The sequence below is a fragment of the Budorcas taxicolor genome, chromosome 10 (genome assembly GCF_023091745.1).
Source record: "Budorcas taxicolor isolate Tak-1 chromosome 10, Takin1.1, whole genome shotgun sequence".
Lineage (NCBI taxonomy): Eukaryota > Metazoa > Chordata > Mammalia > Artiodactyla > Bovidae > Budorcas > Budorcas taxicolor.
In genome coordinates, this window is record NC_068919.1 from 79,405,774 (window position 1) to 79,418,141 (window position 12,368).

The window sequence follows — 12,368 nt, forward strand, 5'->3', positions numbered from 1 at the left end:
CCCTGTTTCAGCCATCTTGGATAAGGGAAAGGAAGCACACAGGGAACGTATCGGAACTTGAAAAAAAAGCGCTTTTTTCTAGACACGATTTTCGGTACTCGCGTTATTAGATGCGCGGCTAAAGTGATCACCGGTATAGACAGTGACAAGCCATCTTTCAGTGGCCCCATTCAAAAATGGCGGCTGTATAAGAACCCTGGGGCATAGGTCGGTTGTAACCCCGGAAGTACCCTTCTAAAGGAGGGGGCTGTAAGGCAATCCGGAAGTGGATGTAATGAAGAGGTGCCACTTGGCGGCCATGGCAGCTGTAGTATCGGTGGCTCCGGGTCAAGGCCCCTCGGAGTGGAGTAACACGGGCAGCACTGGGTATAGGGTAGAGACAGCTTTGTATCAGCTTCACTGCTGAACCCCACGACCCGCCATTACCGGCCTGCAGGACGCCTTTCCTCACTCTAGACTCGGAGGAGAGTTTGCCGTGGTTGGTGGGCTGGTCCCGGAGCTGGGGGGGCGATCACCTGCGGGGTGCCCCAGGGAGATAAGGGAGCAGGGAGAACGAACTAGTTCACTGGGGTTTTCGTCCTTTTCTTGCTGCCATCGGGCACATTGCTTGTGGAGGAAATAGGCCCATTGTGCTGCCCGTATTCCGACGATTGAACCAATAGCTCCTTCGTATAGTTTCCCATTGACTTCTCATCTCTGTTAACCCATGGGAATCCAGTGACTGGTATATGAAAACTTACGGGCTGGGACCTAAGATTGCTGAAAGTTGTCTCTAGTATCAGCAAAAAGAGGGCTCTTTACAGATACGTTCAAGAGAGAAGTGCCTCGTGAACGCATCTGCCGGTGGGGAGGACGAAAGAACTGGAAAGTCCACCTGTTTCCTTGGAACAGTCACACGTGTTTAAGGACCTGAGCTCCCGAAAAATTATAGACTAGTGGTATTGGATGAATAAAGAAGGCAGAATGGATGATTTCATCTCCATTAGCCTGCTGTCTCTGGCTATGTTGGTGGGCTGTTACGTGGCTGGAATCATTCCTTTGGCTGTTAATTTCTCGGAGGTAAGCGCTCAATTTTCTCTTTTCTATCAGCCGTCAGGATGGCAGCTAGGAAGTAGTGACAATTGAAAGGGAAGCTGCTTCCCCATTTAATAGCAGAGCTAAAGGTTTTCTTAAGGATGACTTTTTTCAGAAGATGCAAAACATTTAATAATAGAAACAAACCTCTTATTTAGCACGAATTCTTAACGGAGAGGGGTAGGGGCGGGGAGTGGTGGATCCACTGAAGATCCTTGGATACTCTGAACTTCCTGAAATTGCATACCAAAATTTGCGACTCTACATTTTCCGGGAAAGACACCGTAATGTTATTTTGATACCAAGAAGTTTCAAAGAATCACGGTTCTGGATTGCTGTCAAAATATACATGAAGAATATTGTTTGTTCATATGAGCTGAAGTCAATATAATTTCTTTTTGAGAAAATCAGGCATAGCTTTTTGGGAAAAGGTGGTTTTGTTTTGTTTTGTTTTGTTTTTTGGGGGTGGGATACCTGTAATTAGAATGAAGTAAGGAAACTAAATTGTTCTTAACTCAAACTTCCTTTTAAAGAAGAACATTGGATAGGTTTTTGAAGTTGTTTTCAAATCTATTTGCTTAGAAATGAATTTTTTTGTTAGTATGGTTTGACATTTAATTTCTTTGGTTCTTTATTATCACTTGAACGAACATTAACAGGGAAGAAATATAGATGAAAGCATTGTTCAATGAAAGTGCAGATGGATTCTTTGGGCTGTTGTAAGGAGTTCGCAGCTTGCACAGTGCTCAAAGATTAGGGGAGAAAAACTACTGCACTCAGGATTTCTTAATTATACCTTGATGTTCAACAGTAAGATAGTTTCAATGTCAGTCCTGAAAGTGCTTTCAAAGAAAAGGGAAGTGGAGAATGGTCTGAAGTAAAGGAAGGGTATGGACGAGCTGTGAGGTAGGCCTTGAGTTAACCTGAGGGAGGAGAAGGCATTGGTGGTAAAGAAAATAGCCTGTGGGTGAGAAAAAAGTTGGGACTAGGTGTTAGGAGTTTGAGAAATAAACCCCACGGTCAGATAGAAGGGGGACTTAAATTGCTACTGCTCTTTATCTGTTTCCTTTTTGCTTTTGTTTTTTTTAGCATCTAATGATAACTTTGAGCTACAATTTTTTGAGCATATACAGTACCTAATTTCATTTAAAAAAAAAAAAACAGGTACAGATGAGGAGACTGAGACTTAAATTATGTAACTTGGACAAGTTTATGAAATGTGTTAGAATCAGAGCTGATGTAGATTATTCTGGCTCAGAACAGTTCTTAGCCACCCAGTAGTCCATGTACCAAATCTAGCCTGCAGATGTGTTTATTTATTTGGCTGCACCAGGTCTTAGTTGTGGCATGCAGGGTCTTTAGCTGCAGTGTGTGGGTTTTTTTTTTTTTTTCAGTTGTGTTATGTGGGATCTAGTTCCCTGACCAGGGATCGAACCCGGGTCCCCTGCATTGGAAGCATGAAGCTTCAACCACAGGGCCACCAGAAAAGTCCCTGGATTTACTTTAGATTAGCAGAGTGTCGATTTTATTGTTACTGTTTTTTTGTCTTTATTCCTCAAAGTAACAGTTGGCTAGAGCTGAGTAGTGGTAGATTGTCATGGTCCTTCTTGGCTGTGAAGCCTACTTCACTCATTTGAGCTACCTGCCTGCCCAGTACTTTGTGAGTGTGCTGTCTGTCCTCTGACTAAATCATGAAAAAAAAGTAAGAGTTTCAGTTGCTCAGTCGTGTCTGGCTCTTGGCAACCCCACGGACTGTAGCCCGCCAGGCTCCCCTGTCCATGGAATTCTCCAGGCAAGAATACTGGAGTGGGTTGCCATTTCCTTCTCCAGGGGGTCTTCCTGATCCAGGGATTGAACCTGGGTTTCCAGTACTGCAGGAGGATTCTTTAACACTGAGTCACCAGGGACTGAGTCTTCTAATTACATTAGAATTGAGTTGAAAAGAAAAACGAAAAAAAAAAAAAAAAAAAACAGAATTGAGTTGACATTATTAGGGCTGACATTTGTGAAGTTTAAATTGGTTTGTATATTTAAAGCCTCAGTAGAGATAACATTTATGAAGAATTATAATTAATTCAAATAAAAGACTGATAAAACTTTTTATTTCTATAAAATTCCTAGACCTTTTCCAGTTTCAGTATTTTCACAAACTGTCTTCAGTGATTTTTGCAATATGCTGCTGCTGCTGCTGCTAAGTCGCTTCAATTGTGTCTGACTCTGTGCGACCCCATAGACGGCAGCCCACCAGGCTCCCCCGTCCCTGGGATTCTCCAGGCAAGAACACTGGAGTGGGTTGCCATTTCCTTCTCCAATGCATGAAAGTGAAAAGTGAAAGTGAAGTCGCTCAGTCATGTCTGACTCCTAGTGACCCCATGGACTGCAGCCTACGAGGCTCCTCCGTCCATGGGATTTGCCAGGCAAGAGTACTGGAGTGGGGTGCCATTGCTTTCTCTGTTGCAATATGCAGGTATATGCTATCCTCTTTTCTCACTGAAGGAAATGTGTCCATGAGTGGTGTAATTAACTAGGCCATTAATAGAGATAATTAGTATGATATGTCATTTATGGCTTTCTAAATTGATGGTCAGGTGGTCTTTTTCCAGCTATAGTTCTTGAAATGCTATAACTCACCATTCATATCTGTTCATTATTACACCAGGACCAATGCATTTTAAGCTGTTAGGATAAAAAATTAAAGTTATATATAACTTAGTCAAAGACATTTTAGAATTCAGCTGGTGATTTTTGTTTCCTAGGAATTAGCATTTTTTCCCAGATATTATACTATTATTATAAATCAATGTATCATGAAACTAGTAGATAATAAATCTGTAAAAAATGAACTTCATTCATGGAGACCAAGAAACAGAGTTTCTATCCTTAGAGAATAGCTCCCCAAATTCCTACATTGACTAAACAATTTTTCTTTTTAAGGAGGTGTAGCTTTTCTTTGGGACTGGAGTTATTATAAATAAAAGGACCAATAAATCTAATTTATCTTGTAGTTAACTTTCATTTATATGAGAAGATATGGTTTTTATTCATATTCTTAATCTAACTGCTACTTTGTCTTTCAGCACTTTTTTCTGCAGAATTTCTCACAGCAGGAACAAAAGATCAATAAAACCATTAATGATGGCAGGGTTAGTATTTAGAAATGAGATAAAGTCAAGTGGTCTGAAATTACTGTAGCAGTGGTATCGGTCTGCCATATCTGACCATCACGAGGTATGTGTGGCAGTGATTTCTTAGTCACTTTCTCCAACATGCCTTGTCCCCAAACCAGCTTTCTTGACTCATGGTTTTGTAACTTCCTTATGCCTAAATGGGGCTTCACAGATGGTGCTAATGGTAAAGAACCCACCTGCCAGTGCAGGAGACATAAAGAGACTCAGGTTTGGTCCCTGGGTTGGGAAGATCCCCTGGAGGAGGGCATGGCAACCCACTCCAGTAATCTTGCCTGGAGAATTCACAGACAGAGGAGCCTGGCAGGCCACAGTCCATAGGGTCACAAAGAGTTGGACACTACTGAAGTGTCTCAGCACACATGTATGCCTAACTGATTTCTAAAATAAAGGAACAGAATCTCTGATTCTCAGATGCATTTATATGGGACTGATAAGCAGCCGTGAAGAGATACCCCCATGTCCAAGGTAAGAGAAACCCAAGTAAGATGGTAGGTGTTGCAAGAGGGCATCAGAGGGGAGACACACTGAAACCATACTCACAGAAAACTAGTCAATCTAATCACACTAGGACGACAGCCTTGTCTAACTCAATGAAACCAAGCCATGCCTGTGGAGCAACCGAAGACAGGAGGGTCATGGTGGAGAGGTCTGACAGAACATGGTCCACTGGAGAAGGGAATGGCAAGCCACTTCAGTATTCTTGCCTTGAGAACCCCATGAACAGTATGAAAAGGCAATATGATAGGATACCAAAAGAGGAACTCCTCAGGTCATTAGGTGCCCAATATGCTACTGGAGGTCAGAGGAGAAATAACTACAGAAAGAACGAAGGGATGTAGCCAAAGCAAAAACAATACCCAGTTGTGGATGTGACTGGTGATAAAAGCAAGATCCGATGCTGTAAAGAGCAATATTGCATAGGAACCTGGAATGTCAGGTCCATGAATCAAGGCAAATTGGAAGTGGTCAAACAAGAGATGGCAAAGATGAACGTCGACATTCTAGCAATCAGCGAACTAAAATGGACTGGAATGGGTGAATTTAACTCAGATAACCATTATATCTACTACTGCAGGCAGGAATCCCTCAGAAGAAATGGAGTAGCCATCATGGTCAACAAAAGAGTCCGAAATGCAGTACTTGGATGCAATCTCAAAAATGACAGAATGATCTCTGTTCGTCTCCAAGGAAAACCATCCAGTACCACAGTTATCCAAGTCTATGCCCCAACCAGCAACGGTGAAGAAGCTGAAGTTGAACGGTTTTATGAAGACCTACAAGACCTTTTAGAACTAACACCCAAAAAAGATGTCCTTTTCATTATAGGGGACTGGAATGCAAAAGTAGGAAGTCAAGAAACACCTGGAGTAACAGGCAAATTTGGCCTTGGAATGCACAATGAAGCAGGGCAAAGACTAATAGTTTTGCCAAGAAAATGCACTGGTCATAGCAAACACCCTCTTCCAACAACACAAGAGAAGACTCTACACATGGACATCACCAGATGGTCAACACCGAAATCAGACTGATTATATTCTTTGCAGCCAAAGATGGAGAAGCTCTATACAGTCAACAAAAACAAGACTGGGAGCTGACTGTGGCTCACATCATGAACACCTTATTACCAAATTCAGACTTAAATTGAAGAAAGTAGGGAAAACCACTAGACCATTCAGGTATGACCTAAATCAAATCCCTTATGATTATACAGTGGAAGTGAGAAATAGATTTAAGGGCCTAGATCTGATAGATAGAGTGCCTGATGAACTATGGACAGAGGTTTGTGACATTGTGCAGGAGACAGGGATCAAGACTATCCCCATGGAAAAGAAATGCAAAGAAGCAAAATGGCTGTCTGGGGAAGCCTTACAAATAGCTGTGAAGAGAAGAGAGGCGAAAAGCAAAGGAGATAAGGAAAGATATAGGCATCTAAATGCCGAGTTCCAAAGAATAGCAAGAAGATATAAGAAAGCCTTCTTCAGCAATCAATGCAAAGAAATAGAGGAAAAGAACAGAATGGGAAAGACTAGAGATCTCTTCAAGAAAATTAGAGATACCAAGGGAACATTTCATGCAAAGATGGGCTTGATAAAGCACAGAAGTGGTATGGACCTAACAGAAGCAGAAGATATTAAGAAGAGGTGGCAAGAATACACAGAACTGTACAAAAAAGATCTTCACGACCCAGACAGTCATGATGATGTGATCACTAATCTAGAGCCAGACATCTTGGAATGTGAAGTCAAGTGGGCCTTAGAAAGCATCACTACGAACAAAGCTAGTGGAGGTAATGGAATTCCAATTGAGCTGTTTCAAATCCTGAAAGATGATGCTGTGAAAGTGCTGCACTCAATATGCCAGCAAATTTGGAAAACTCAGCAGTGGCCACAGGACTGGAAAAGGTCAGTTTTCATTGCAATCCCAAAGAAAGGCAATGCCAAAGAATGCTCAAACTACCACACAATTGCGCTTATCTCACATGCTAGTAAAGTAATGCTCAAAATTCTCCAAGCCAGGCTTCAGCAATACATGAACAGTGAACTTCCTGATGTTCAAGCTGGTTTTAGAAAAGGCAGAGGAACCAGAGATCAAATTGCCAACATCCGCTGGATCATGGAAAAAGCAAGAGAGTTCCAGAAAAACTCTATTTCTGCTTTATTGACTATGCCAAAGCCTTTGACTGTGTGGATCACAATCAACTGTGGAAAATTCTGAAAGAGATGGGAATACCAGACCACCTGACCTGCCTCTTGAGAAATCTGAATGCAGGTCAGGAAGCAACAGTTAGAACTGGACATGGAACAACAGACTGGTTCCAAATAGGAAAAGGAGTATGTCAAGGCTGTATATTGTCACCCTGCTTATTTAACTTCTATGCAGAGTACATCATGAGAAACGCTGGGCTGGAAGAAGCACAAGCTGGAATCAAGATTGCTGGGAGAAATATCAATAACCTGAGATATGCAGATGACACCACCCTTATGGCAGAAAGTGAAGAGGAGCTAAAAAGCCTCTTGATGAAAGTGAAAGAGGAGAGCAAAAAAGTTGGCCTAAAGCTCAACATTCAGAAAACAAAGATCATGGCATCCGGTCCCATCACTTCATGGGAAATAGATGGGGAAACAGTGGAAACAGTGTCAGACTTTATTTTTTTGGGCTCCAGAATCACTGCAGATGGTGACTGCAGCCATGAAATTAAAAGACGCTTACTCCTTGGAAGGAAAGTTATGACCAACCTAGATAGCATATTCAAAAGCAGAGACATTACTTTGCCAACAAAGGTCCGTCTAGTCAAGGCTATGGTTTTTCCTGTGGTCGTGTATGGATGTGAGAGTTGGATTGTGAAGAAGGCTGAGCGCCGAAGAATTGATGCTTTTGAACTGTGGTGTTGGAGAAGACTCTTGAGAGTCCCTTGGACTGCAAGGATATCCAACCAGTCCATTCTGAAGGAGATCAGCCCTGGGATTTCTTTGGAAGGAATGATGCTAAAGCTGAAACTCCAGTACTTTGGCCACCTCATGAGAAGAGTTGACTCATTGGAAAAAACTCTGATGCTGGGAGGGATTGAGGGCAGGAGGAGAAGGGGACGACAGAGGATGAGATGGCTGGATGGCATCATGGACTCGATGGATGTGAGTCTGAGTGAACTCCGGGAGATGATGAACAGGGAGGCCTGGCGTGCTGCGATTCATGGGGTTGCAAAGAGTCGGACACGACTGAGCGACTGAACTGAACTGAATCAAGATACTTTCTTCTTCAGCATATGAGCAGGAGAAAAATGAAACTTGTAAAATCAGCTGAAACATGCTTTATACAAATGAGGTTTTGTTGGATAGATGAATTGGACACACTAGTTTAGCAACTACATTGTGTTTTTAAGATTCAGATGTTGCGCAGTTTTCTTTGGCTCTAAGTGAAAATGCTATATAAGTAGGTTGAGCACCTGTAACTTAACATTCTGTTGTTGTTTAGTCGCTAAGTCGTGTCTGACTCTTTTTGACCCCATGGATAGGAGTGGGTTACCTTCTCCAGGGGACCTTCCTGAACCAGGGATCAAACCTGCACCCGCTGCATTGCAGGCAGCTTATTTACTGCTAAGCCACGTGTGAAACATTATCTAGGATAACCGCAGCTCATCAGGTGCTCTGATGAGTGAAGTTCAGATGGCTAGAGTGAGATTTTAGATCAATGACCTGAGGATTATCTTTTAACTGAGTATGTCTCCTCTTTGTACAGAGCTGGTAACAGAAAGCAAAGCATTTGCCTGGAGCTCTAGGGCAGCACTCCTCAAACTCTGTTGCTTGACCAGTCTTATCTTTAACTTCCATTCCTTTGCAGAGCAGTATACTTGTGAAAATAAAATGGAAAAAAAGGCATACAAAATACAAGCCCAGATGCAGTATCGTGAGATTTAACAGACATATAACTACTCCTATAGTTGTAAAGATCATATTGCTATAAAATGTTTCAAAGACTTCTCTCATGTTGTACTTGGTGGTGGTGGTGGTGGTGGTTTTTAGTCGCTTAGCCATGTCTGACCCTTTGTGACCCCGTGGACTGTAGCCCACTAGGCTTCTCTGCCTGTGGGGTTTCCCAGGCAAGAATACTGAAGTGGTTGCCATTTCCTTCCCCAGAGGATCTTTCTGACCCAAGCATTGAACCCGCAGGTCCTGCATTTCAGGCTGCCTCCTGCATTGGCAGGCGGATTTTTTTACTACAGCCTGTACTTGTTGCAGACCATTTTGGGTTATAATGCCACATTTTTTTCATGTGTTAAAATAGTATAGATCCATAGATATCCAGATATCCAGATGAAAGTAGTGTTACTCCTATCTCAGTAAAGTTTTTAAGGTAATTAGTAGTGCTGCTGGTGCTAAGTTGCTGCTAAGTCACTTCAGTCTTGTCCGACTCTGTGTGACCCCATAGACGGTAGCCTCTTATTTCAAAAGGAACTGAGACCGTGTAGTTCAAAATCAGTGTTGCGCAAACTTTAACATCCAATTCTCTTCTGTTAAATGGCCTTGTAGGATTGTTGTGAGGATGTAAGGAAATAACATAAGCACAGGGCTTAACAATGTATCTAGAACATTAGAACTTTAGAAAACATTGAGGATTGTTCTCAGTATTGATTGTGAAAACTTTCTACAGATTTTCATTTTTATAACTTTGTTCTACCCGGGGATTGAACCCAGGTCTCCCGCATTGTAGGCAGACGCTTTACCATCTGAGCCACCAGGGAAGTCTTCTAAATTATAATTTTAAAACCTTTTCTTTTGGAGTAGACTTCTAATAATGGGTTAACTCCTCCCTTCCCTACCCCAAATCATGAAACTTCTCTGCAATTTGGAATCCGAAAGGTCTTGCTTCGGGGTTGTCTTTCCAGGTCACCATGAATTTTTTTTTGGAGAGGCCACGGCTTTTCCACTGGTCTCCCTGCTGTATAGTATTTTTCTCAGTATTTAACTTTTTATTCTTCTTTTTGTTAAACTTTTCTAGTTCAAATTACTTTATGTTTTTCATTTCTTAATTGAACCCTAATACAGCTAAGGTAATGGGGTCATAAGGACTTCCCAGGTGACTCAGTGGTAGAGAATCAGCCTGCCTATGCAGGAGACGGAAGTTTGATGCATGGGTCAGGAAGATCCCCTGGGGGAGGAAATGACAACCCACTCCAGTATTTTTGCCTAGGAAGTCCCATGGACAGAGGAGCCTGATGGGCTACAGTCCATAGAGTTGCAGACATAACTCAGTTGTGGACACAACTGAGCACGCACACACAATGGGTCATAAAATCATATAACTACTGAGACTGAACAGTAAATCAGCCTGGAGTGAGATAAAATGGTCACAATATGTGGCAGCTGACCTCCAGGGTCAGTGCCTAGGGGTCTCAGGGAGTCATGAGAACTGTGGTCAGCCGTGGCACAGAAGAGCAGGTGTCATTTAATGACACCAGCTCTGGCATTGCCAAATCTTCCTGCTTTTCAGAAGTGGAAAATATTGAATCTTCTAAATTTTATACTTTGGTTGCTAATTCAGATATTATTACATTGCTGTTTGGGTCAAAACCACCTATGTTTATGAGCTGCCAGTCTCAAACTTCTGGGCGGGACTGATTCCTAAGCTCTCTGTGAAGTAAAGAGCAAACTAGCAATAGAAGGGTAGGGACAGCAAGTAGAGGAAACAAGTCTCAGCATGACATCAAGTGGGGGACTGAAAAAATTTCAAATTGCTACAAAACTTCAAAGCACTGTTGTTTAGAACCACTTTGAAAAGGGGAAAACGTCTCTATCTGCATATTAAGGGCACTGTGCTCTCTAATCCCACAGTATAATAACAATAGCTACAGTATCAACTTACGTGTTAAGTTCTGCTGTGATTTTAACAGTGACCTTGAAAGGGAAGAGCCTCAAGCTTTATTAAGTTCAAAGCCACTATTTTTATACCCTCTAAATAAAAAATTTTTAAGCCTAGCTGTATAATTGAGGCTCTTTGTAGAAAATTTGTAAAACATGATAACGTGTGAAAGGAAAATATTATCCCACTGGAGAATCACTAGTAACATTGGTTAGTAACTAGTTAGTAACTAGTAACATTGCTTCTTTGCATGCATTTTTTTTGCATGTTTGCATTTTTAATATGGTTGATTATGTAGTGTGTATGTGCGTGTGTGTGTGTATATACATATATATATATATATATATATTTGCATTCCCCCTTCTTTTACCTGGTATTCTTTTCATTAAAAACCTGTTCTAGGCACTTTTGGCCTCATTTGGCCACACCTTGTGGCTTGTGAAAACCAGAGTTTGAACTGGAGCCCCTGGGCAGTTAAAGAATGTAATCCTAACCATTACACAGCCAGAGAATTCCCTATAGGCACTTTTTCATGTCTTCATTACATTAAGTTATTTTATATACAGAAATTCTTATTATGCATTTGTTTTCAAGTTTTTGCCATAATACTGTTGGGTTTTTTTAAATGATAATAGTGTTGAATGGATATTTTTGTGCGTAATGCTAAGACCACACTTCAGATTGTTTCCTCAGGGGTAGAATGACAGGATTAAACAGCATAAATATCCTCAAGAAGAGTCTCAGTCTATATTACCAGGTTTTCTTAATGTATTTTTTCCAACAAATGCAAATGACACTGTATTCTCACAAACACTGAGTACCATCATTTTTAATTTTTAAAACTTTGCTAATTTGATTCAAAATCACTGCAGATGGTGATTGCAGCCATGAAGTTAAAAGACACTCCTTGGAAGGAAAGTTATGACCAACCTAGATAGCATATTCAAAAGCAGAGACATTACTTTGCCAACAAAGGTCCGTCTAGTCAAGGCTATGGTTTTTCCAGTAGTCATGTATGGATGTGAGAGTTGGACTGTGAAGAAGGCTGAGCGCTGAAGAATTGATGCTTTTGAACTGTGGTGTTGGAGAAGACTCTTGAGAGTCCCTTGGACTGCAAGGAGATCCAACCAGTCCATTCTGAAGGAGATCGGTCCTGGGTGTTCTTTGGAAGGAATGATGCTGAAGCTGAAACTCCAGTACTTTGGCCACCTCATGCGAAGAGTTGACTCATTGGAAAAAACTCTGATGCTGGGAGGGATTGGGGGCAGGAGGAGAAGGGGACGACAGAGGATGAGATGGCTGGATGGCATCACTAACTCGATGGATGTGAGTCTGAGTGAACTCCGGGAGATGGTGATGGACAGGGAGGCCTGGCGTGCTGCGATTCATGGGGTCACAAAGAGTTGGACATGACTGAGCGACTGAACTGAACTGAATTTGATAGAGAAAAATTATTTTTTTCTCAGTTCAATCAAACTTCTTGTGTATTAATAATATTCGTTGTCAGTGTTTTCCCAGGTCTTTCCCATGCATCAGTGTGTTTTTGTTTTTGTCATCACATTGAGCAGTCTTATGAGATTTCGTTTTATTTTTAGAAAGGACTTATACAAAAAGAAAAGCAACTTGGTCTTGTTTTCCGAGATTGAAGGAAGTAGCATCAATGGAGTATTGCTTGTTATTACCCCTATGCAAATAAATTTAGGAAAGGGAAACCTGTATGCCACTGGCATAATGGTAACGCCGCAGCAT

General features: G+C 41.6%; 1 protein-coding gene across 1 annotated transcript in view; it reads left to right on the forward strand.

Annotated features, from left to right (window-relative positions):
- The first annotated feature begins 281 nt into the window (after positions 1-281).
- The window catches only part of SLC39A9 (solute carrier family 39 member 9), a 57,579-nt gene continuing 45,492 nt past the window's right edge, over positions 282-12,368 (forward strand). Inside the window, exon 1 of the mRNA XM_052646575.1 lies at positions 282-1,059. Coding sequence (XP_052502535.1) covers positions 946-1,059 — 114 coding nt within the window. The 5' untranslated portion in view covers positions 282-945. The remainder of the gene's footprint in view (positions 1,060-12,368) is intronic.